Below are 25,273 nucleotides of genomic sequence, written 5' to 3' on the forward strand. Positions count from 1 at the left end.
CAAGCACTCACAATGGCAGCAGGAGAAAGAGACTCAGTGGAAGGGCTGGAGTCCAGGTAGGGAAGAGAAACAGAGTCCAAGTCCTTGGTTGAAGAAGGGGTGGGGGTGATAGCTACCTATCCAAGCTGGAAAGGGGTCCTTGTCTAGCAGGTGTTGTCCAGAGAGGGGTTGCTGGCAGGGCCTCTGGGTGGATAGGTGGTGTGGCATGGTGCTGGTCCAGATGAAGAGGGCGTCCCAAAGTGTCAGTCTTCACTACCCCTTTTTATGGGGCAGACTACCTATGATCTCCTATGGGAGGGCCTGTCCAGGCAATGTCAGTCCTGTTCCAGAGGGTTCCAGATGTTCTTATTGATCATGTGCAGCTTGGCACAATGGTGTGTTGCCTGATCTTTTGTGTCTTGAATGCTGAGGGTGGTTCCAAGGGCTGGGTCATTGGTCCAGTTATTGCTGTTGATGGTTCGGTCATTCAGAAGGAGCTATTTTTGAGACCTGCTGCCATTGTCTCTCAAGCACCCTCATTCATCCCCATTAATTCAGGAACCAAGTTACATAGAAGGGGTAGTATGAGTCATAGGTTACACAACCGGACATGGGGATAAGATGGAGGCTTGACATTACAAGATGGAAACTTGACATGACTTATGCTAATTTACATATATAGGCCTAAAACGGTAATCACACAATATAAAAGCAGTAAAAAAATCAATACAAACATAATAATTATCACTTATAAAACAGTGGATATCTATATCAAAATAGCAGGGCACTTATTTGCAGAGGAAAGAGAAAAATAAAACTTACTATATAAAATAAAATGTTAAAGCTTATCCTACATCTTAGCTTACTTATACTTATCTATAGGGGATAGAAAGGGAGAGACAAAGTCAGAAATGGTTGGGGAAGGGGAGGAAATGCATTTTAAAATCAATTAAAAAAAAAGAAAAACTGGGGGTTTTGCTACAGGAGTGGCAACCTTCCTGCTGGGCTATGTTCCTTTACTAGCTCCCAAGATGCTACTGCCAGCCCTGCTCTCAGGATCTGGGCTTATACCCTGTCTAAACCCAACCCTCTTTTAATCAGGTAACTCCCTTGATCATGCCTAGTGTCACCTGCCAGCCCCCTGGGTCAGCTGATGCTGCAATTAGCCCTGACCCCCACCTGCTGGTGGCTCAACAGGCTGCCTGTGCCTCTTAAAGTGGAAGGCACATCAAGTGCCCTGCCACACTATCCTACAGCAGAGTTATTTACTGTGCCACAGTGCACATATAGATGGTGACTGTGGCTGGCTGGGGCACAAGAGTGCTACTGTGGGGCTGCCTGCCGGCTATCCCCACACTGTAGCACCCTCATGCCCTAGCCAGTCCCTCTGCAGCACGCTGAGGCCGGGTGGAGCAACTCCTACAGAAAAAGAAAGAGGCTTACAAACAATGGAAGCTTGGGACAGCCTCTAAGGAACACTACTTGACAATGGCCCACACTTGTCGAAACCAGATTAAGCAAGCTAAGGCAGAAACCAAACTAAAACTAGCTACAAGACACGGACAACAAGAAGTCCTTCTTTAGCAACATAGGGAGTAAAAGGAAAATTAATGGGAGTGTGGGGCCGCTGCTCAATGCCTCAGGATAGCTGGTCACTACCAATCAGGAAAAAATGGAATTCCTAAATGACTACTTTGCCTCGGTCTTTCACAAGACCAAGGGGAACAACATGTCAGATAGGGCACAGAATGAGCAGGGCAGGACTGACACCATTCCCACCGTTGCCATAGAACTGGTGTATGATCAATTAAAGAAATTAGACGTATATAAATCAGCAGGACCGGATGAACTCCACCCAAGAGTGCTGCAAGAAGTGGCCAAAGTAATCACAGAGCCCCTGGCAAAGATCTTTCAAAAATCATGGGCCTCTGGAGAAATCCCAGAGGACTGGAAGAGGGCCAGTGTTGTGCCCATCTTCAAGAAGGGGAAGTGTGACGACCCGGGAAACTATAGGCCAATTCGCTTAACTTCTATTCTAGGGAAAATCCTATAAACATTCATCAAAGAGGCTATATGTGACAAACTTGCAGAAGGCATGATACTGAATGACAGCCAGCATGGCTTCGTCATGGGTAGATCTTGTCTGACCAACCCCATTTCTTTCTATGATCAGGTGACTCATCACCTGGATGAGAGAAAAGCGGTTAACATCATATACCTCAACTTCCAGAAAGCCTTTGACCTGCTATCACATGAGGTACTTATCAGAAAACTGGAAGATACCAGCCTCAACTGCAGTATCATCAAGTGGGTGTAAAACTGGTTGCGGGTGTGACGGGCTAGCTGGCAGTGCCTTAACCCAGGGGTTTTGAAAATTAAAAGATGATTGGAGGATTTGGGATTCCCTTTCCTTACCAATCTGGTAATGATTTGGCCCAGGGGTTTTGAAGGGGTAAAAGATGATTGGAGGACATGGTACTCCCTTTCCTCACCAATCAGGCCCCAGATACTCACCCCTCATGTTCCCTAATTGGCCCCTTGGGTTACCTGGAGGGGGATAAAAGGGGCAGCGCAGCTGACTCAAGGGGGAGACCAGTGAGGGACCACAAGGAAGGAGCTTCAAAGAGCTGAGCCAGGGACATGGAAGCAGTTGCCCCAGAAGAGTCTGAAGGAGTGGGACCTGCAGGCAGCAGTTGGACCCTCAGCAGCGCAGCGTGCAGCCAGCAGGAGAGGCTCCCCAACTCCAGCAAGGATCTGAGCAGCAACCTGAGAGGTTCCCAGCTCTGCTTCCAGCTCCTCCAATAAGAGGCCAGGTAGATTGATGTGAGTCCGTGGCTCTGGGAAGGTCAAGACTCCTAGCAGCTTAGAACAGTGCTAGCAATTGTGGCTGTGTTGTAGTATTTCTGCCTACTATGTGGGAGATTTGAGTTCATGTCCCAGCTAGGGTGATTTGGGGTGAGTGAGCTACCAATCCTCTCGCAGTGGAAAGGGGCCATTGTGTTTTCCCCCTCCAGGTACCTAGGCCCTATATTTTCTTGTCATTTGACATTTCGTATTTTGTGCCTTTTATATTTCACCAACCAGTATTGTTTGCTCTGCTGTTTGTGTTTTATATTTTGTTAACCCTGTCTTTTGTCAAGGATTGTAAGTGTCTAACCTTTGTTGAATCCTGCCCCCTTGGGGCATTGTAGTGTCCTCTATACCCCTGATTTATGCCTGTTATGTTCCCAGTACTGTTCTTTCATTAAAAGGTACTATAGTTAAGTCCACATTGGTGGTCTGGCTCTGCTCTATAGGGGGAGGAGAGTCCCTACATCTCCCACAGCATTGGTGCACCTGCTTTGATCCATTCAGTTGGAGAGGGGGTACCTCTTGGAGTACTGCCCAGGTTACACGGGGTAGGATGCAGAGTCCAAATTAATGGATTGGTGTCATCCTGGTGAGATGTGGGCAGCGGTGTACCCCAGGGGTTGGTACTTGACCCAGTGCTGTTCAATATCTTCATCAATGACCTGGATGAGGGGGTGAAAAGCCCACTGGCCAAGTTCATGGATGACGCCAAGATATGGGGTTGTGTGGACACACCCGCAGATAGGCTGCAGATACAAGCAGACCTAGACAGGCTGGCATGTTGGGCAGAATGGAACCAGATGAGGTTCAACATAGAGAAATGCAAAGTGCTGCATCTGGGAAGGAAGAACCCCCAGCACACCTACAGGCTGGGCGTCGCTAACCTGACCAGCACTACAAATGAAAGGGATCTGGGGGTAACAATAGACCCCAGCATGAATATGAGCCGACAATGTGACACAGTAGCTGCTAGGGCCAATAAAACTCTGGCATGCATCATTCAATGCATCTCCAGTAAATCCAAAGAAGTGATTCTCCCGCTTTACTCAACACTGGTGCGGCCGCAGCTGGAGTATTACATCCAGTTCTGGGCGCTGCACTTCAATAAGGACATGCTAAAACTTGAGAGGGTCTAGAGAAGGGCCACCCGTATGATCAAGCCATAGGAGGAGAGGCTGAGGGATCTCAGATTCTTCAGCCTAAAGAATAAAAGGCTGAGAGGGGACCTGATTGTGGCTTACCACTATATCAGAGGCGTACATCAGGAGCTCGGTTGTCACAGACCAGCTGGGCACTGTGAGTGTATCAATTCTATCGCAGGCCAAATGGGTGCTGCGAGGGTATCAGCCACTGGGCTGTTCAGTTCAGTTTCGGATCGAGGAGGCAAAGTTGGGCATAAAGCAAAGGCAAATTTATTATAGCTCACACACACAACAGTTAACAGAAAAATAAATGTGGTGAGCAGATAATGCAGTATTAAAGAGCTAATAGTAAATAATAACAACAGATAATAACAACAGATAGATGGATCAATTCTGTCGCAGGCCAACTGGGCACTGCAAGGGTATCAGCCACTGGTCACCTGACACACATGCTTTTTATACTCAGTCTTATGCTAATCTGTTGGCTTTAGAGCCACTTGCAATCTTGCCCCATAGCTGTGCCTTATCTGCAGCCTATGGGATTGAAAGGTGTTAAAAATTATCATAAAAGGTTACTACCTAGACTCGGGTTTATCCAATAAGCAAATTACAATGCAGCACCTTTAGGTTTGAAATTGACATTACTCCGCCTAAGCCCAACCCTTTTAGGTTTCTCTGAATATGCTTTCTTGGGACATTCTTTCCTGGAATGTGTTGGGTGTGCCAGGTGGTTGGAACCAGTTTTTATCATCGAGCAAAAACCATTAGGTCAGCTAATCTTGCAGCTACAAGACCCTTTTGGGCCCAGTCAGTTCCACGATTAATGCGAAGTTAGTTTTATCATTTTGGTTAAATTTATGATAGACAAGTTACATTTGCGGGTTATGAACTTACAAGCTTCCACCACTACTCTCTGTGTATGACCCTCTAGCCAATTTGCCACCCACCGGACTGTGTAATCATCCAAGTCACAGCCTCTTAATTTGTTCATCAGTATGGGGTGGGATACCGTATCGAAGGCCTTCCTGAAGTCTAAGTAAACAATGTCTAACCCTACTCCTGCATCCAAGTGTTTTGTAACCTGGTCATAAAAAGAGACTAGATTAGTCAGGCACGATCTACCTGCTATGAACCCATGCTGGTTTCCTCTCAGCATAATTTTTCCTGCCGGGCTCTCACATATATGAGCCTTAATAATCTTTTCAAAGACTTTGCCAAGGATGGAGGAGAGAGAGTCCTAGTGGACTCCAAGATGAACATGACTCTTCAGTGTGATGAAGTCATCAGCAAAGCTAACTGCACTTTATCATGCATCAGCAGATGCATGACAAACAGAACCAAGGAGGTGATACTTCCCCTCTATCGGGCACTGGTCAGACCGCAGTTGGAGTACTGCGTGCAGTTTTGGGCACCACACTTCAAGAGGGATGTGGATAACCTGGAGAGGGTCCAGAGAAGGGCCACAGAGAAGAGTAGGAATTGTTATTTTTCCAGATGATGGCACAGAAGGGCCACAGAGCAGGAACTCTGGCCCTGATTCTTTCTTACCATTTCAAACACTGCCCTCAGTAAAAGAGGTACTGAAGTAGTGCTCCCCCAGCACAATTATAAGATCTTATATCAACAGAATACCTTGTAACAGAAATGATTGCTCTTTATTTGCTTTGGGAAACTAGATGCAAGACAAGGGAAGTGAAGATAGCTCAGTCTTTTTTGCAGCATCCATTCTATTTTCCTGGTACTCTCATATTGGAGCTTGTAAGTTCAATGAGACAGCTTTTGAAAACTGTAAATAAGAGATGCCAACTTTGTCCATTAAAGGCCTAGTAGGCCCCTCATGGTCTTAGAGGCTGCCTGTGGCTTCCTTCTGGGTGAAATCAAAATAGATCAATAGCAGAATTTTGCTGCTGATTGTCACAACCCAAGGGTGTGATTTTGTTTGTGTGCGCTTCAGCACTGCTAAATTATTTCCCACCACTCGGAGCTTTCTTTGCAGGGTGCATTTCTCAGTTGCAAAGAGAAATGCACGGTGCAAAGGAGTTCCTGCCATTCGCATGCAAATTTGTGTCTCACTATTGGCCAGTTCTAAATTATTCCCACGTGGCGGCTAGCGATTGGCTTGCTAGCCGTATAAGAGGCTTGAGCGGTTTCCACCCAAGTTGGAGGACTCCACAACCATCTGGAGGAGGAGAACTTCACGTCTTGTGAAGATCTCTAAGCGCTGCGGAGCCTATTGGACCCAGCGTGTATCTCAAGAAGGCTACAGGGGTCTGATCAACCTCTGGCCTCTCCCCGTCGCCGAACGATCCCTTGACGAACCCCTTCCCTGCGCGCAAGTTCCACGGAGCCTAGCAAACTTCATGTGAGTGTATCCAGAGCTCTTTCTCCGAGTTGTTTTCTTCGGTTGACGCGACAGGCTCACGTGTTTAGAGCCTTCAACCGGATTGGGCTAGAGCTTCGCGTGGAAGGAACTCTTGTCCGCCTCTCTTCTTTTCTGTCTGTAACTGCAACTCAAGCAAGTTTTCCTGCCTGCACCGTGACCATCTTCGGTGTAAGTAAAATAATCTTTAATCAACCGCTAAGCGTCCGTGCCTAATTCTAGTCCACCGGCCTGCATTCCCCGACCTGCGTGCCAGGGCTGCTGGCCACAGCCCGCGCCGCACGCCCCCGAGAACCTCGGACCACTCCCGGCCCACACACTGATCATTTCAAACAATAATGATCTCTAATCATACAACATGAGAGATACACAGATGAACTATTAGTAAGGCTGTATGCATTTATTTTTAAAATTATGCAAATATATACACAACCTAGTTGCAGCATTCAGGGCTAGTTGCTAATTAGACCCAAAGCACAGGCACCACAATAGAAAATGCTAGGATTGATTAAATAAACTTTATGCTGTTATGAACTGAGAAGTTAAAGAACACAGCATAAATCACGGTCACGTAAGATTAACCTTTGATGTTGGGACAGTTATCACAGATTGAAAATTAAAAGCTGTTTGAGCAATATGAGAGCACAGTTTCACATCTGGAATCTGTTTTCAAAAGTAAGGAACTAATATGTCTGAGCTATTAATAAACCTTGCATTGGTAATAGGAGTCATTCCTATTGGATGCCCTGACCTCCTAGTGAAAATTGTTGCCTGGCCATTACATAGACTGGATTGTGTTTAAATTATCAATAAGAAAAACCTGTCTTAAGGTCAAGACAGTATTGGTGTCTGCTATGGGTTGTCCTCAGTATGTTACTTAGAATATGGAAGGGCTAATGTCCCTTTTTACTATGGCTTTTGTTTCTGGTATCCTGAATTTAGCTTTAGCCAACAAAGATAATGGACTTTGCTTCCTTCTGTCTCCTGGAACAATAATAATATAATGGATGGCTATGTGTTCTGGACCATAGCCCCCAAACCCCAGATACACATGGGTATATAGTCTCTGACCAAGATTATCAAGATGAGGATCCCCAAATTAAGCTCCAAATCTATATTTGGGCATGCAAGTAAGTGACTTGATTTTAAAAAAAAATTGGTGCCCCCAGTAACTCCCACTGAGCTCAGCAGGTTTTAAAGTCCAACTGGAGGTTCCAATTTTTTTTAAAGATCCTTCCCCCACTCCCAACAGCTAAAGCAGATAGACTTCAGAGTGAAAACTGATTTTCTGCTGTGCATAGGTAGTATTAATATATTGTGGCTGGTTTGAAAAGGCTCTGCTGGGGAAAATCAGTTAAAGAAGTATCACAAAATTCCTAGAAGTAGCAGCAGCCTATTATGCCAGCCCCATGGCTCTAGGCTTCTGTATAAGTGCTGGGCCATCTTGCATGAGCATGTTGGATTAGAAAACCCTGACAACTCTTACGCCCCAGACATTTTAGATTTACAAAATGTTTGCAGCCCAAGAATATACCAGCTATGTCTGCACTGGCCCTGGGGTAGCAGAGCCCAGGTGCAGCTGTAACTCATACCAGCTGCTTATAGTCCCCAAGGATAGCCAGCTAGGAATATCATTATTAATCAAAGGTTGGAATAAATAAATGCCGAACCAGTTTTTCTGAAATGTTCCCATGCTACCTCAGACATATATAATGCTTTAGATGAAATACAGAGAATCTATAATCTTAAAAGAAAAAAAAAGAGCAGGATGCCTTCAAAGAGAAAATGACAAATTAGGCAATGTCTGGAAGACATTGTTCCAATGGGAGTGTTTCTTAAGTAAGGACTGTGGATCAGACTCATTGAGGTCACTGTATAGTTCAGACATATGTAATAAAATAGAGGATGTGTATGTGGAAAATTTGGAGACCATTATAGCCGGAAGAGGTCAGGTACAAGCACTATGAGCATGATATATTCTCCAATGAACTTTCAACTTACTTGCCTCTTGTAATACAAACTGCTAGCACACAATAATTCTGTCCTGGGTTTGTTTCCTGAGACATATGATTAAAGAAAATTTACACTAAAAAGAAAATCCTAACTCCCATTATTACAAAGCTCATGTTTTATTTTTTCTTTATTTTGATTTATACAGTTCAGAAAATCTGTAGGGCACTTTATAAAATACATTCAAAGATGTGGTCCCTATCAAAAATATCTTCCAATATAATCTGAGTTGTCACTTAATGAGTATTAGGTAAAACCAGTCAGAGACATGGGGTAGGACACACAAGGAGTACAGAAATATGATCACATAGCTCCTGTACATATATATATTTTAGTGTATCTGGAATCTTGAAGATTCCATTTTTTTCACTTCAGGTGTATACCAAGTGTATGTGATATATTTCTTTCCATTTGAATGAATGGATGTGTAACTTTCCATATGAAATATTAGCCAAGAGAAATTAGGGAAGAGATACTGTGAATTCAAAACACAGGCCCACAAACAACACATGTATTTTGTGTTTTTTTATACTTACACATACTATGGTCTCTAGCACCTCATTAACCACTGGAGCCTATGTCTAGGGCAGAGCTTTCCAAACTGTGTGCCGCAACACATTAGTGTGTCGGCAGCAGTGTGTAGGTGTGTCACGCGAAATGCAGAAAATTTTGCGGAAGGGCACCGCGGAGCTCCCTTACTCGCGTCTGCTTCCCTTGGCCCCTCCCCCGGAACTGAATTACTGTGTCGCGAAATGATGCATGTCTAAAAAGTGTGTCACCAACATGAAAAGTTTGGAAAGCTCTGTTCTAGGGGGTTTTCCCCTCATTTACACACATATGCATCCATACAAATCAATATTGCAATTACATTTTCATCATTAGCTGTATCATCCGCTAAACAGATGTACTGAAATTGGCAAAGACCAGGTCCTTAAAATTATTTAGGCCCTGGCATATGTTACACTTAGGATGCGATTAACCAGTTAATCACATCCTTAACCAGTTAATCACATCTTAAGTTGTAACAGCCACATGTTAATGCAATTAATGATGTGATAAACAGGGAATAAGACAAGGAATAATACACAAAAAAAAGGTATAAGAACTTTTACGGGTTCCTATCACCATTAATTAAACTTGTAGCTAGGTGTGGTCCAATGACTGGGAGTTATTGGCCACAGGAACTCGCCGCTTGCTGGTGCAGGGGGAACCCAGGACCATGATTCTGGGCTCCCCCTGTACTGGCAATAAGGTGCAATAGGATCTGATGTTGGATCCCACAGTCATGCCTCCCTGTGCCATGTGCCATGGCAGGAAACACAATTGTGGGGATCCTGCCTCAGATTCCATCACACCTTCACTTACACATCTGCCAAGGGCCTTAGACATGATACTCCCATTGATTTCAGTACAACTCTAGAAGGAGACTGAAGAGACCTGGGTTATATTCCCAGCCTTGCAACTGGCTGGCTGCATAAACCTAAGCAACCCCCTCCCTTTTTCTGTGCCTTAGTTTTCCAACTGTAAAATGGGATAATGATGATACATACTTCCTTTTTAAAGCACTGCACTCTATGGAAGAAAAATCCTATGTAGGAGCTGGATATAATTAAAGCTTACAAGCTCAGATTCTTTTCTGTGTTAAGGCTTCTGTGCTCTCTATCATATTTTCAAGTAATCTTTGAACATGGTATAGCAGTCAAGGGAAATAGAGGTGCTGTAGAGATGATGTCACAATTTACAAGAGTATGCTCCCTGCAGCCACAGATGTAATGTGGCAAAAGAAATGAAGCAGAGTCACGGTTTCTTTGATTCTAGCAATCCCTGATTGTGACACCAGCCCCTAGAGACTGTGGCAGTTGGTGTAATTTGCAGCATACTTCAGACTACTCTAAACCTAGCTGAAGAACTTTTCCAGTGTGCCTTGCTGCCAAGACTGAGGGAGTTGTGTACTGTGCTTAAGCACTCCTCAGCCCCCTCCTGGCATGTGGGCTATATTATGCATTATGAAATGATAGACTTAGATTTACACTTCCAATTCCACTTGTAGAAATTGGCAAAGTTGGGTAGAAATAATTAAGCAAGAAAATTCCACCATGCATAATTTATTTATAAATACACAGCCATTTTGTCCATCACTAAGCCTTACTGATTAAACTGATCACTGGTTTCCCTTAAGCTGGTTTCTCTTCAAAATTTGGCTTTCTGTTTCTAATATTTTTCCTTTTTCACTTCCCAAGTTTTCTTGCAAAGTTGCCTGTATTGGAACAGTGAATAAAACTGACTGTGTTTATTCTGGTGAGATGAATACCCAAGGATGGTTTTCATGCAAAGGAATCATAAACAAGTTACAGGGCTCCTTAAATTCAGATTCCTTTACCTTAATTTCAGTAGTTTAGATCCCTGTTGTACCATCTTATGGGACATAAATCCAGGTGCATGCATGGGAACATGGCCAATGCTATTTTTTTCAGCAGGGCTCCAACAGCCTCTATCTTTCACTGTAACCACTTGGACAGCAACTATACCTATTCTACCAGCAGTGCTAGTGTCAGGTTCTAAACTGTTATACTCATCTTCAAATGGCCAGAGTAACTACATAGAAAAATTCCACCTAATGCCATGCCTTGCATAGTGAAGAACCAGAGAGGTGGCTAGATATATTACTATAAAACAAATAATAATCAGTAAGAAGCCTCCCCCCACTATTTTGCAGGCATCATTTTTGTCAGCTTCAAGAAGTGTTTAAATAGGAAGCAGCATTTAGATCCCCTCAGAAAAGTGTTTGAGGATCTTTCTTCACGTGAAGGAAGCACTTAGTTAAACATCCTAAAGGCTGTAAGCACCCCACACTTGTAGGATCTTACCCTTACTTGCTAAATGTTTCACCTATAAATCACTTGCTGAGTTAATCACAGTAGCTAAAACTTACTGCAGGTGAGAAAAATGGATTTCTGATTAAGTATTTATAATTAAGTATATGACAAACCTAATTGCTTTCTTTCTAGGATGCAAGGAATAGGCATTTATATGCTTAGATTAATTTTATGCTATCTTCTAGTAGTATAGGTTCATCATTACCACTTTGAAGAGAACCTCTAAGTACATAATTATACACAGTTAGTCAAAATCAAATTACATATTATCTAATGTAAATAATATTCTAGCTCAGGTAGCTCAGTCAAGGTTAAAATACAGAGATCCAATAGCAGATGGCTGTTAAAGAAAAGCCATTTCAGAATCCCCTTCCTACTATTAATTCAAACAATTGGGGAGGGCAAAATATATATGGTAAGAGGTTAATTTTTCTGTTCTTCCTTTAACAGGATTGGGAATTTCCACATTTTATGGGTGATGTTGATGTAAATCTTCCTGGCTTGCCCTCTGCACATATGCAGTTTAAAGTACCTTACTTCCAAAAGATTTTCAAGGAAGAATACCATATACATATAACAGGTAAGTAGCCTGATGTATTGCAATCCCAATCATACATTGAAGTCTTTAACTACTGATGTGAATCAGTTTTAGTGTGTGAAATTCTGTTTTTGACAGTGTCACCTTTATCTACATTATGATTTTTATTCAAAATAGCCCATCAATGAAGCAATGAATCCAAGCAGCCTGCACTTCCTCATGTAGTTCAGCAATTCCTTGTGCCATTCAATGATGCCTATAACTGTAGCAGAGATCACCTTTATTTAAAATGATTCTCCTGGGGAATTAACAGCTCATTTCCTTTTCAGATCTGTTCTGCCTCCAGATAGTTTCACTATAATTTATGTTAATGTCCTTTCATGAAGCAAGCCATTCTCATCCAGGAAAGGTTGGGTAGAACCATGCTTACAGCAGTCCTCTCACCAGAAACAAACAGCTGAATACACATTGTGGGCACATCTATGCAGGGCATATACTGCCGTTGCCTAATTAGCTCTGCAGTAATGTCACTGTAGGTTAGTACTTGTAAACACAAGTCCTGTGCTGCTGCGACATTATTTAGTGTGCCACAACACATTTGTAGACACTGACAGGGCTGGCAGGGGCAGAAGGGTGCTTCAATGTGGGGGCTACCTGCTGGCTAGCCCTGCACTGGAGTACTCTCGGCCCCAGCCAGCTCCTGTGCGGCACATTGAGCCAGATCAGAGCAGCCCTGGGCTGACAGGCTGACCCTCAGGGCCCCCTGCTGCCAGGGGCTGCTCTGACTTGGCTCAACATACTATGGTCCCAGGCACACCTATAAACATAGTTCCCAGGAGCAATAAACTCTGACACAAACTGTGCCAGAGTTTATTGCATCACAGTAATTGCACATGTAGATGCGCCCATTGTGTAGTTATTCCAAAATATGACAAATTAGAAACAAAGAGCCTGATTCTTATGTATGACTAAACAGTTTGAGAGGATGAAAGGTGGGGTATGAAGCCAGGTATGCCTCCCTCCATTAGAGCATGTGTATGCATGTATGTGTGTATTAGAAAGGAATTTAAAATGAATGGAGTATCTCCCTAGAAGTGAATTCCATGTGTAGGGATCACCACAAGACAAGGTAGAAATAGAGAAGTCAAAGTATTTTGACAGAGTATGTAGCAAGCTCCTTCAGCACTCAGTGTGGGGGCGGGGGTTAGGGAGTGGGGGAAAATGCCAACCACTGTAGACCAGTGAGAGGAAGACAAGTCTTACCTCACCTGGCTCTCTCCACAGTCTAGGCAGCTACTACTGCTACCACTGCTCTTCCTGTAGTAATGTCAGCTCAGGTAGCAGCAGCCGCATGACACAGACTCCCTGGGAACCACCCCTGGTGCCCCATTTGCTCCTTTTCCCCATCCAGATATGCTACTGGGCACAGGGCTGTGCCTGCTGTGGCAAAGATACCCCAGGGATGGGGAGGAGTGGAGAACGCTATGCTGCTTGCCCCACTCGCTCCCTGCAGCTGCTCAACTCCTATGGCTGGGCAACACAGGGGAGAGACATTCTGGTGCTCCCTTATAGTTTGCACCTGGGGCTGGTGCTGCGCTTGCTCTCCCCCCAGTTGCACTATTCACATCAAGTTGATTCATGATGGCATAGTGAAGGAGCCACATAGTGAAATGAGATTTACATGAGGCCCATGGTAGAGTTTGATAGAGCCTTAGACATGAGGATGAGTAATTAAAAGCTAGTATAATAGGTCAAAGAAAGCCAATGGAATGACTCAGATAGAGGAGTGAGTTTGACACGAAGGAATTTAAGTTGCTACATTTCCAATGGATTGGAGGAGAATGCTAAAATGATTAGGGTAGGTGGATAGTCAAGATCAGAAATAAGAAGGGGGCGGACAAGGATTTGAGCCATCAGGATGGAAGAGCAGCACTGCTGTTGTTTAAATGTCATAGGGAAAGGAGTGGTAAATGTTGGTGATAGCCTGGAAGTCTGAAGGAAAAGGACAGGGGTGCTTCTATGTTGACAGTGGGATTTTGAGTCAGATAGATAGGGAAGATGACGAAAGATAAAAGGAGAGAGTTGAAGAAAAATACTCTCATTTTTAGCCTGGACTTAAAATAAACCAGGGTAGTATTTTACAGAAATAAGATATAAGTGAAGGGGCCTGTGGCAGAGCCACATGGGACTTCAGCAGAGAACAGGCATATGAAGGAAGATGTTGAAGACAAAGTCAAAGAGCCAGTAGCTAAACTGTGAGGTGACATGGCCTCAGAAACAAAGGGAATAAAAAGACCAAGGAGAGAGTGATGAGTGGTTCTGAATTTGAGGAGGATGAAATGGTAAATCTAGAATGTAGCCAGGCTTTTTAGACGGGAAGAGGGAAACCTGACTGGGGCACATTTCAAAAGTGAGTAGATGAAAAGAAAACAGTGCAACTACTGCATATTGCTCATAGAGAAGGCAAAGGCAGATGGGCTTATGTAGGAGAGGCAGGTGGGAAAATGGAAAGTTACGTTACACATGATTTGTCTGAACACTGAATGGAAAAAGACATAAAAGAATAAGGGCAAGTGGGTGGATTTGAGCAAGACAATGGAGGCCAGTAACAAAGACAAATGATTAACCAGGACAGGAGGAGGGATGGGAATTTAAGGGCATGTGAATACTTCACAGCCAATGGCTAGGGTAAGGAAGATAATATAGAGCCAGACTAATGCAAGGAAGAAAGAAGGGAGTAAAGAGAGAGAGGAGATGGGACTTGCACATGAAGGGAGTACATAAATCCTTTGAAGTCAGTGACATTTTGGTCAGAGGGGGAAAGAGGATGAAGAGTTTAAAGTACCAAATGTATATATGACATTAGCTGTAGGCGCACGATCCAATTACAGTAGAAAAGTAAGAACATAAGAAGTGCCATATTGGGTCAGACCAATGGCCCATGTAGCTGAGTATTCTGTGTCTGACAGTGGCAGGGCTGGATACTTTAGAGGGAGAGCATTGAACTGGAACTGTCTAGAGATCTATCCTCTATTCATTATCTTCCCTACCATCCACTATTATTGGTTTAGAGATGCCAGAGGAAAGATCCCCAACCCTTCTGTCCAACAGCTATTAGCAGATTATCACCTATGAATTTGTTGCCATTTGGGGTCAGGCCAATGCTCAGGATCTCAATATTGCTCTGTTAGACAGGAGGGCATGGTGTACAATTGAACATGCACACATATCACCAATCCAAGCACATACACACCTTAATGATAATGACCTGAAATCATACACAATACACACATACATACACATATAGACACAGATTAAACACTGACTCGGGTGACAGTGTGTGTGTGTATGTGTGTTGCTGCCTGTAGTACCTGTGCTTGGGGTGCTTGGTAACCAAAGAGCAAGTGGCAGAGATCAGGGGAAAAGGCAGAGGAGACAAGGCAATAGCAGTGGCAGAGATCAGGTGGAAAGGCAGTGGGGGCAATAGCAAAGAAACAGCGGTTTGCAGGCAGAGAGGAGCTCAGGATGGCTGAAGCCACAGGAGCATGGGAAAGGTGTTGGAGGTGGTGGTGAGCCGGAAGCAGGAGAGGGAGAAATAAGACAGAAGTTAGAGGGACGAGGAGCAGAGATTGGAGTAGGGCCAAACCATAGTAAAGCAAAACCCAACTTAGGGGTCCAAATAACAGTTTTATTAAATGAGCACTGTACTGTACAGCTTGGTTCCCACACACACTCACACAAGCACTCCCACACACACTCACACAATGGTAGCAGGAGAAAGAGACTCAGTGGAAGGGTTGGAGTCCAGGTAGGGAAGAGAAAGAGTCCAAGTCCTTGGTTGAAGAGAGGATGGGGGTGATAGCTACCTATCCAGGCTGGGAGGGGGTCCTGGATGGCCAGTTGGGGTCTTTCTCCAGCAGGTGTTGTCCAGAGGGGGTCACTGGCTGGGCCTCTGGGTGGATAGGCAGTGTGACGTGGAGCAGGTCTGGTTCAGGTGAAGATGGCGTCCCAAGGAGTTAGTCTTCACTACCTGTTTTTATGGGGCAGACTACCTATGATCTCCTATGGGGAGGGCCTGTCCAGGCAAGGTCAGTCCTGTTCCAGAGGGTTCCAGATGTTCACACTGAGCATGTGCAGCCTTGGCACAATGGTGGTTGCCTCATCTTTTGTTTCTTGAATGCGGAGGGTGGTTCCAATGTCTGGGTCATTGGTCCAGGTATAGGTTTGGATGGTGGGGTGATTTAGTAGGGGGTCCTGCTATCATTGTGTTTCACTCATCCATTCACTCTTTTGCTTTAGGCATTCAAGGAAAACCAATTTACATGGGAGAGGTTACAGATTTAAACATGAGTCATAATTGCAACATACTTACACAACAGGGCATGGGGACAAGATGGGAACAAGATGGGAAACTGACACACAAAATGGATACTTGACATCACTCATGCCAAAACACATTGCAGGCCTAAATCATACAATGTTAATATAAAGCAATAAAAATCAATGCACAGATGATAGGAATACAATATAATACAATATAAAACAGTAAAAATCAATACAAACATAACAGAACACTATTTACAATATAAAAAGGGGCTTATTACAATAATAGCATACAAGCACTTAGCTTACCTAGTACTACTTGTAATCACTTATAAGGGATAGAGAGGGAAGAGAGAAAGTCAGAAATGGTTAGGGGAAGGGGAGGGAATGTATTTCAAAAGAAAAAAAGGAAAAACTGGGGGTTTTGCTACAAATTTATCTAGTCCCGTTTTGAACCTGGCTACGCTGTCTGCCTCTACCATCTCCTGTGCCAATGAATTCTACAGGTGAACTACGCATTGCCAAAAAAGAGTACTTCCTCTTGTTAAACCTGTCTCCTATTAATTTCAGTGAGTGCCCCCTAGTTCTAGTATTCTGGGACTGGGTTCCCTGTTTACTTGGTCCATACCCTTCATTACTTTATAGACCTCTATCATATCCCCCCTCAGCCTTCTCCTTTCCAAAATGAGGGGTCCTAGCCATTTTAGTCTCTCCTGGTATGGCAACTGCTCCATTACCCTGATTAATTTTATTGTTCATCACCCTGATCATTGTAATTGTCTTTCTCTGTACCTCTTTTTCTGCTACATCCTTTTGGAGATATGGTAGCCAAAACTGCACACAGTAGTGCTGCTTTCTAAGAACAGCAGTATGGTAGGTGGAGAATATGAATTTACAGTGGAACAAGACTATGAGCGCTTTTAATGCCCTCTGGGGTTATTTGTTGTCTGAGCCAGTGTGGCAGAAATGACCTGTGGTAGACTACTGTGAGAGAAAGGGACAAAGGAATTAAGAACGGTAGAAAGAGTTGAATGGTAGAAGAGGGAATGAAGAACAAAGAAGAATGGCTTAAAGATGCAGGGAAGTCAAGGAGGTTGCTGGATGAGGGTCATAGGAGGACAAGAGAGAGTGAGCAACATTAGAGTAGTGATTACAAATAATACAGCTATAATGATTGAGAGCCATCCTTTTGTTGCTGGTTGTGCTGCTGTTTAAAAACCAAGTAAATAAGGGAAAGCTGTATCTGCACATTACTGAGTCCTCTGCAGAGAGAACTGGAGGCCTCCCAGGATTTTTCTTTTTGGAGCGGAGGCATTCTTTAATGAGGTGAACTCATAAATAGGGACTAAAAATGTTTTTTCTCCCTGCTCAGCATTAATAAGACTCACTTATTAGATTTCCTAGACAAATCAATCCATTTGGGTGCATGTCACATAGGCTGGCTACTGAGCGGCTGTTTCATCTCAGTGCCACTCCACCCTTTAGGAGATCTAAAAATCAGCCACAACACACATGGCATAAGAACGTCCCTTTGGGTGGGTTTTGCCTGAACCATCTGTTCTTGCCGTCAGTTCTTATCTTAGGGACTGCATCATTTTGGAGCAATTTCAAACCCTTATGATTATGTGTAAATAAGATACTTGTAATTCTAGCTTTAAATCAAGGAGCTAATGAAAACATCAGGAGTATCCTGTTCAAAGCATTTAATACAGAAACGAATAAGAACAGTTCATGCAAACAGACCTTTTTAAAAAAAAAAGAAATTCTAATTGCAAGAAATTACTAATGAAGAAAGTGTGGCAGTCCACAGACTAAAGCAAGGTTTAGTTTAGTACACAGAAAAAGAGGGAGTAAAGGCAGAACAGTTAAGCTGTCTCACTACAGCTCCAGAGGTGTGAATTTAAGCTCTTTCCAGTTGCCACAAGCACAAGTGAGTACCTATTTATTTAGGCAGGGTAGTGAAAGATAGCTGTGATCACAGCCACATCACTCCCTTGTGAACTGTCTACAGATTACAGTACATCTTGACTACATTAACCCAACGGGGTGCTAAGCTCAGGATGGCCTTGATGAGGATAAGGGCAAAGGCACAGAATTAAGATGTGGGCCCAGACTTTGAACATCCCTGTAAAAAACTGGATTTTGATCAGGATTCTGCTGATTTTGATCACTCATACTTTGAGGGTGCTCTCAGAGCCATGGGGGAAGAAGGCATTAATTCAGGCATTCTCTAATTTATTAGCTACAGTCATTCTTATGGGTGGTATTTTATATCTTACAAAACACCGTAAGGATTCTAAGATGCGCTTTAATTTTGATAAATTATATCTGTTTACTCCACATTCAATCTTTTGATGTGGGTGCAGCATGTTTCCACTGCACTAGTGTAATCTAGAGTACTGCAATGTAATGATGGTTTTGTGATAGCACAGAGTTGATTGCCACTAACATAGCAGAGTGGGGAACATGGTTGAGACACTCCTTAGCCACATTGATGCTGAGCTGCTTTTTTTGTCCCCTTGAAGCCAGTGCCATGTGGCATAACTGAAATTAACTGTTGAAAATCCCTTAACAGGGAGACCGACCATACAAAGTGGTTAGAGAAATGTACAAAGGACCATTTTAAGGCACCTCTGTTCTGACCAATGCTATGTATGTACTGCCCCCAGTTACAGTTTAAAAACTGAACAATCGCAGAATCTGTAGTGCTAACTATTGTGATTTGATTGCAAAGCATGAGACAGTTAGTGTCTTTGTTTTGAGCCTCAGTTCCTGGAAGCCAGTGTCTATATGAGAATCTCAGCTTTCTTTTTTTAAAAATGGGTCTCATGATTGCAGAGCAAAGCATTAAAGCATTACCTGTGCATACCCCAGAGGCTCACAAAAAATCTACAAACAAACAAAACAAGAGGCAATCTCCTTGTTTAGCCAACCTCATTATTTTTAAACGAATCTAATGCCTTTTTGGATGCCAGCTCATGATTTTTAAATGTTTGGAGCTAGCAGTACTGCAGAACTAATGTATTCAGGCTCTAGTTTTTATACCTTACTGTAATTTTCCTTTACTATCAAAAGAATATCTTCTTTATCCTGTAAAGCCAGTATTACATTCCTTTGTATCTAGGAAGTCCTAGCATGTCTTTAGTCAATGTTAAATATTTTCTCCCTGTTTTCATACTTGCTTTTATCTATGAACATCAGAAATAGCTTGAATTTCTGCATCTGCTTAACTCATCTGGATTTCCCTTGACAGATGGTTCGCTGCAGTTTGTGTGCTTTCCTTCCTGGGCTGCTGTTTATGAAAACACACACAGCCTAGCCTAGTTTCTACAGTACCGAAGGAAATTTGTAATACTTAGTAAATTTTGATACTGAAATGCCAGATTCTTTCATTGTTAAAAATTAACTTAGAGGCCAGCCAAATACCTTATAATACCAACACTTGATTGTGCCATGCAGGACATCTATAATCACAAGATCCTCCCGTGTGTGGACAGGATTGAAACTGGAGCTCTTATGGCCCAGGTGGGAGACTGGCTTCTCCGTTTGCTAAAACTCATTATTGAATGCTAGTCTCAGAATGGGCTAGGCAATCTGCCCTTCCAGCCAGAGGAAAAAATGTGTCAGTGGCAGTTGTCAAGGATGGCTTGTGGAACTAAACCAAAGGAAGCGTGGCTAGATCCAGAATAAACATTGCCTACACAGGGAGGCCTGCGGGAGCCTGTAGGCAAAAATAGAAAGGTTAGAGGTGAAACCAAAACTACCCAGGCACACAGGTTCTGAACGAAGTCTCAGAGGAGTTTCTGCTTAGTTGAGCTGTAAAAGTGTGTGTGTGTGTGTATGTGTGTGTGTATCCGTCTATATAAAGCACTCAAAGATATCAATGTAAGTGAGAATTTTATTCTTACTTACAAATAGGATAATTGACACTGAAGAGGTTAAGGGCCATATTTTCTAAAGTGCTCCCCCTCTTTGGATGTTTAATTACCTGGGGCCTGACTTGGATACGTGTTGAGCATTCGCAATTCCATTTGACCTCAGTGGGGACAGCAGGGTCCTTGTGCTCACTTGAGGCCCAATATTAGGAGTTGGACATGCATAACTAAAGTTGCCCCTAATGTCTCAGAGGCTGCTTTTCAAAATTTTCACTCCAGTGACTTGACCTGACCAGACAGAAAGTCACTGAGATTGCAGCCCAATTTCCTAGAGCACAGTCTAACACATCTCTGCGTGTACATATACCTTTGTACACCTTTTAAAAGTGAAAGTTTCATAAATATTTTCTTTAGCTCACAAAAGTAGATACAGTGCTAGAAAAGCAAGAAAGAAGATATCCCTATTTATTCAAATATGGGAATAAATAAGAAGTTCCCCTCATTTTAAATGGAGAGTCTCTGTCCCCAGCATACTATGATGCTAGGCAGTGGTGTTCATTTGATACCAACTGAAAGGACACATTTCACTTAAAATAAGGTATGCTACCTTTTGCTCTGCTGACTGCAAACATCATCAGTGGTGCAGACAAACCCCATGTAGGTCCTACCTAGTTTACCAAACTGGATTTTGCCCTATGACACCTAATCAAGTTTAGTGTTGTAACACTCCATGCTGCAACTTCTATATCCTGCCCAAGGCCCCTAGTCTGATGCCATTAGTCATGATTGGATGAATCTCTAGAAAGTGTAGTCTACATCACCTAAAAATTATGGGCTTGATGCCTAAATTTTGGGGTCTAGTATGTAGGAGGTCCGACTAAATTAGCATGTTTTCCTCTTTTTCTTTATAATCTGGCCTTCTTAGTATAGGCCCCACTGCATTCTCCATTTTTTTTCTATTTTCAGTTGCCTCTTTTTGTTTCCCAGCACAACTTTGTACTCACCAGTCTGTCAGGACTATCTGATAGGAAGCAGTACAATGTTTCTAAAAGTGACAATCTTTCTTTTTCCTATGATTTCTAATGTCAACTGTGTCTCTTTGCAGAGCTGCCCCTCTCGTTTCCACAGAAACAAAAAGCACTGTCAAACAACACTGGTTTTCTCTGTGTGAATAGAAGAAGCATCCAGGGGGAAAGTGCCCCCAGACAGGCTGAAGAGGTGTTATTAGACCTTCTCACACCTGAAAGAGACTTGGTCACATAGGGTGGATCTACATGTGCATTTACGCCAGCCTAAATTTACTATGCAGTAAGTTACTGCGCAGTAAGCAGGAATAGGCCAGCATCTACACATGCAGGCATTAAAGTGCATTAATGCTTTAGTAAGTCCCAAGTCAGTCCACACACACAGTATTACTGCACAGTAAGCAGGAATAGGCCAGCATCTACACATGCAGGCATTAAAGTGCATTAATGCTTTAGTAAGTCCCAAGTCAGTCCACACACACAGTATTACTGCACAGTAAGGCATCTGCACATGTGTTACTGCTCAGTAACTAATCAGGCTTATATTTGATACCTGAATGATGCAGATATCAAATTTAAACTCAAGTCAGCATAAGTCGCCATATTTACTACTCATTATGGGCATGCACATGTAGACATGTGCCCATACTGTGCAGTAATTTCAGTTACTGCACAGTAAATACACACATGTATATGCACCCACAGTGTGTGTGGAGACTGGGGGTGGGGAGGAGAGCAGTAGGATGGAGGTGTGATAACCACCAGTGACCTATTTCCAACTGTGAGAGTTGCATGAAAACCAAAGGAAAAATTGTAGACAAAACCCAGCAGGAATCTTTTAAGTTGTGAGTGAAAAACAGAGCAGAGCTTAGATGACAATTACCATGCAATAAAAATATTAATAGCTAACTTTAGCATTTAGGAATGCCAATGTAATTGCCATGGAATAGAGACATTTTTGATGCAATAAAACATGGTATCCTTCAAAGCCTTTTCTCATAACCTTGCTTGTAGGGTTATGCGTTGATTCTAGAATTTGCTTTTCTTGGTACCTTGTTTATTTGACAGTTTTATTAATATTATTTATGTCTCAGGGCATGGGTGGATCTAGGATTTTGAAAAGGAGTGCAGATGATGTGGTGCATCATTGCATATAACACAACATATATATTCCTCCAGTTAAAAAGAAACTAGAGCTTTACTAATATGCTAGGGATGGAGCACTGTATTATTTAGGTTAAGATCAAAGCAAAAATATATATCTTTGTTAGAATGTGCATTATTATATTTTACATATAAAATGATAGCAAACTAGATAAAAATAATCAAAAAGTATTGTTTCATTAGTCTTCTAGTCATTAGAACTAAAGTGCATCTCTTACTCATTTTCATAAAACAAAGTCAACTTTCTTAAGTGTCTTGACAGTTCATCCAACCCTTCATTGACAGTTCTTTCAACATTTGAGTTAATGTTCACCTGAGTTAACGTTTTCAGAGCTAGAGCTAAAAGCAGTTTGTGGGGCTGTGGAATCATTACCAGAAATAGTTAACAGATTAGCAAAATTGCAGAAGGACAGCTTGATTAACGGAATATCGAGACTCCTGTAAAGGAGAGAAAATTGTTAACACCTGTGAAGTGAAGAAAGATTAGATTGTAATGATCCATGAAGTCAATTGACCCTCCCCCCAACTCTCGCACTGGATAAACAGAAATGCCACTGTTCTTGCTGTACAGATGATTTTAAATTTTGGGTTGAGCAGGAATCAAAGGTGGGCAGGAGTGCAACTGTACCTCTACACCCCCCCCCAAACCCTGATGCATTCTTGCTTGGGGATCACTAAGGAGCTGAAGTAACAGAATTTTCTGCAGGTGAAAAACCAACAGAATATCACTAGCTTCAGAATGGAATTTACTAGGGGCTTATCCAGTTGCAACTGAAACCTGTGTCTTTTCAGGTCATGTCACTTCTTGAGTAGCGGCAATACCACAAGAAAATTAGCACTCATGTTCATTCTCATTCAAAATGGCAACCAAGGTTAAAACATAAACATAACACACACACATACACGCTAAACTTATGCTTATAATTTAATTCCAGCACAATCCAATATTGTTGACTACTAAGATGAAAACTACTTAATGTGCGTGTCTACACATCACCCTACATCTCCATAGCAAAACGCTACATTGCCGTATGACACGCTACGGTGACGTAGTGATCACGTGAGTCTACACGTGACCAGGAACAACTTCAGTGTAGCGGCACACTCCCCCATTTTAGCACGCCACTATGGCGAAGTAGCAGCTAAAACTAACTGTATGTTAAAAGGAAATACTAAAGCATGATGCAGTAACATCGCCATAGGGCTATATGTAGATGTGCCCAACATTTCTTATATATAGAAACACAAAATGCAGTAAGTAATTATACTTAGAACCCCTAAAAAGGCTTCATTCATTCATATATGAACATGATGTCTTCTGATAACATTCTCCTTTGTCCAGGTAAGATCTTAGGATGTATAAAATGGAAAAGGTAAGGTGTGATTATACTGTAATGGCATTTTTACAAATAACATACAATTGGTGCTGTGGTACTTTGGATGCCATGTCTCAGAACTACCATCTCTCATATTGTTCCCTTCTGCCTATGTTAGGGCATTACTGCAAGTATATTAAATAAGTGTGGTCCATGCTATTAAAATAATGTAATTGTCATTCTCTCAAAGCAGCTCACCTCCTCAGTGTCATCAACCATCACCAGCATGTAAACAGTTCTATCAAATGTGGCCTTTTCAAGGAGTATTTTCATGCCACTATTTTTAAAGTCCTGAAGTGAGTGCTCTTTAAGTTTATTGATCTGCACCACAGCACCTAATCGTCTAATCAACAGGTCACCTACAGACTACAGTGTGAATTCAATTGATATACTGCTGTGCTTTCATTACAAAATGATTTATTATGTGCCTAGATATGATTATGAAACAGTTGAAAATATTCAATCAAAAATCTGCTTCTGATGAGAATTTCATTCTAACTTTGTTTTATGATTAATTGAAAAAAAGAATTGTTTTTCTTAAAGTGGCATTTCGTGTATCAGTGTATGTATTATGGTACTTCTAAAAAAGAACATACCAGATGACATTATTTTCTTTTTTCAATACAGGTAAATGGTTTAACTATGGAATTATCTTTCTCGTTTTAATCCTGGACCTAAATATGTGGAAAAATCAAATATTTTACAAACCTCATGAATATGGTCAATATATCGGTCCTGGTCAGAAAATCTATACAGTGAAGGACTCAGAGAGCTTAAAGGATCTTAACAGAACTAAGTTATCCTGGGAATGGAGATCAAATAATACTAATCCTTTGACTAACAGGACCTATGCTGATGGAGACATGTTCTTGCATAGCAGATTCACAGGTGCTAGTCTTGATGTCAAATGCCTGGCCTTTATTCCATGTTTGATGGCCTTTGCTTTGTTTGGGTTCTTCATCTGGTTCTTTGGGCGATTTCAGAAAACTGATCAAGGCATGGAGAATCTGGACAAATCATACACAAGAATGAAAAGGAAGTCACCGTCAGATGTAGTAATGACACGAGAAAATACACAAGTCTTAGTGGAGGAACCTTCAAGTTTTGAAGAACCACATTTAGTATCCATAAAGTCAGACTTAAGTGAAATTGTCTTTAATTCTTCCCTCCTAACTTCTGAAAACCTGAACTTACAGTTTAGTGAACAAGACAGCCCACTACAACCAATACCAGAATCCTCTGTCCCTAAGAATAATCCTATGACTTAGAACATATGGTCAGGAAAGTAAGAATAAATAACCAATTATTGTAAGAGTTCAGTTTTACCTTTTGTAAGATAAGGTTTACATAGTGTTTAGAATACATCACAAAGGTGCTCAACATGCTTTTTCTAGGAGTTTTGTTTTCTATTTGTATTATAGTACATGTGCCTACTATATATCTAACATTCCTTTATAGATTGCTTCTTAAAATTGCACAAGCTATTTATTAATTCGTTGACTATACTGTATAATAGTGCATTAGATTATTATTGCAGGTATAAAATTCTACCATGGTGGTGCCTTGAGATATTCAACTGTTTTTAACTCAACCCCAGAAGAGGTATAGCACAGTTCTTCTAACCTATTTTGCAAGGGTTTTTTTTTTAGATACAGTTATTGAGAGTATTATTTAATGTTCTGCCAACAGATAAGGCAGGTGCAGTTATTCCACCAGAAAAGTTTCTGATAAGATG

General features: G+C 42.2%; 1 protein-coding gene across 1 annotated transcript in view; it reads left to right on the forward strand.

Moving 5' to 3' along the window:
* TMEM117 (transmembrane protein 117) overlaps nucleotides 1–24,962 on the forward strand; it is a 432,755-nt gene extending 407,793 nt beyond the window's left edge. Inside the window, exons 7-8 of the mRNA XM_006015946.3 lie at nucleotides 11,688–11,817; nucleotides 24,166–24,962. Of these exons, the coding sequence (XP_006016008.1) occupies nucleotides 11,688–11,817; nucleotides 24,166–24,806 (771 nt within the window). The 3' untranslated portion in view covers nucleotides 24,807–24,962. The remainder of the gene's footprint in view (nucleotides 1–11,687; nucleotides 11,818–24,165) is intronic.
* Nucleotides 24,963–25,273: the final 311 nt, after the last annotated feature.

This window comes from Alligator sinensis, unplaced genomic scaffold (assembly GCF_000455745.1).
Source record: "Alligator sinensis unplaced genomic scaffold, ASM45574v1 scaffold147_1, whole genome shotgun sequence".
Taxonomy (NCBI): domain Eukaryota; kingdom Metazoa; phylum Chordata; order Crocodylia; family Alligatoridae; genus Alligator; species Alligator sinensis.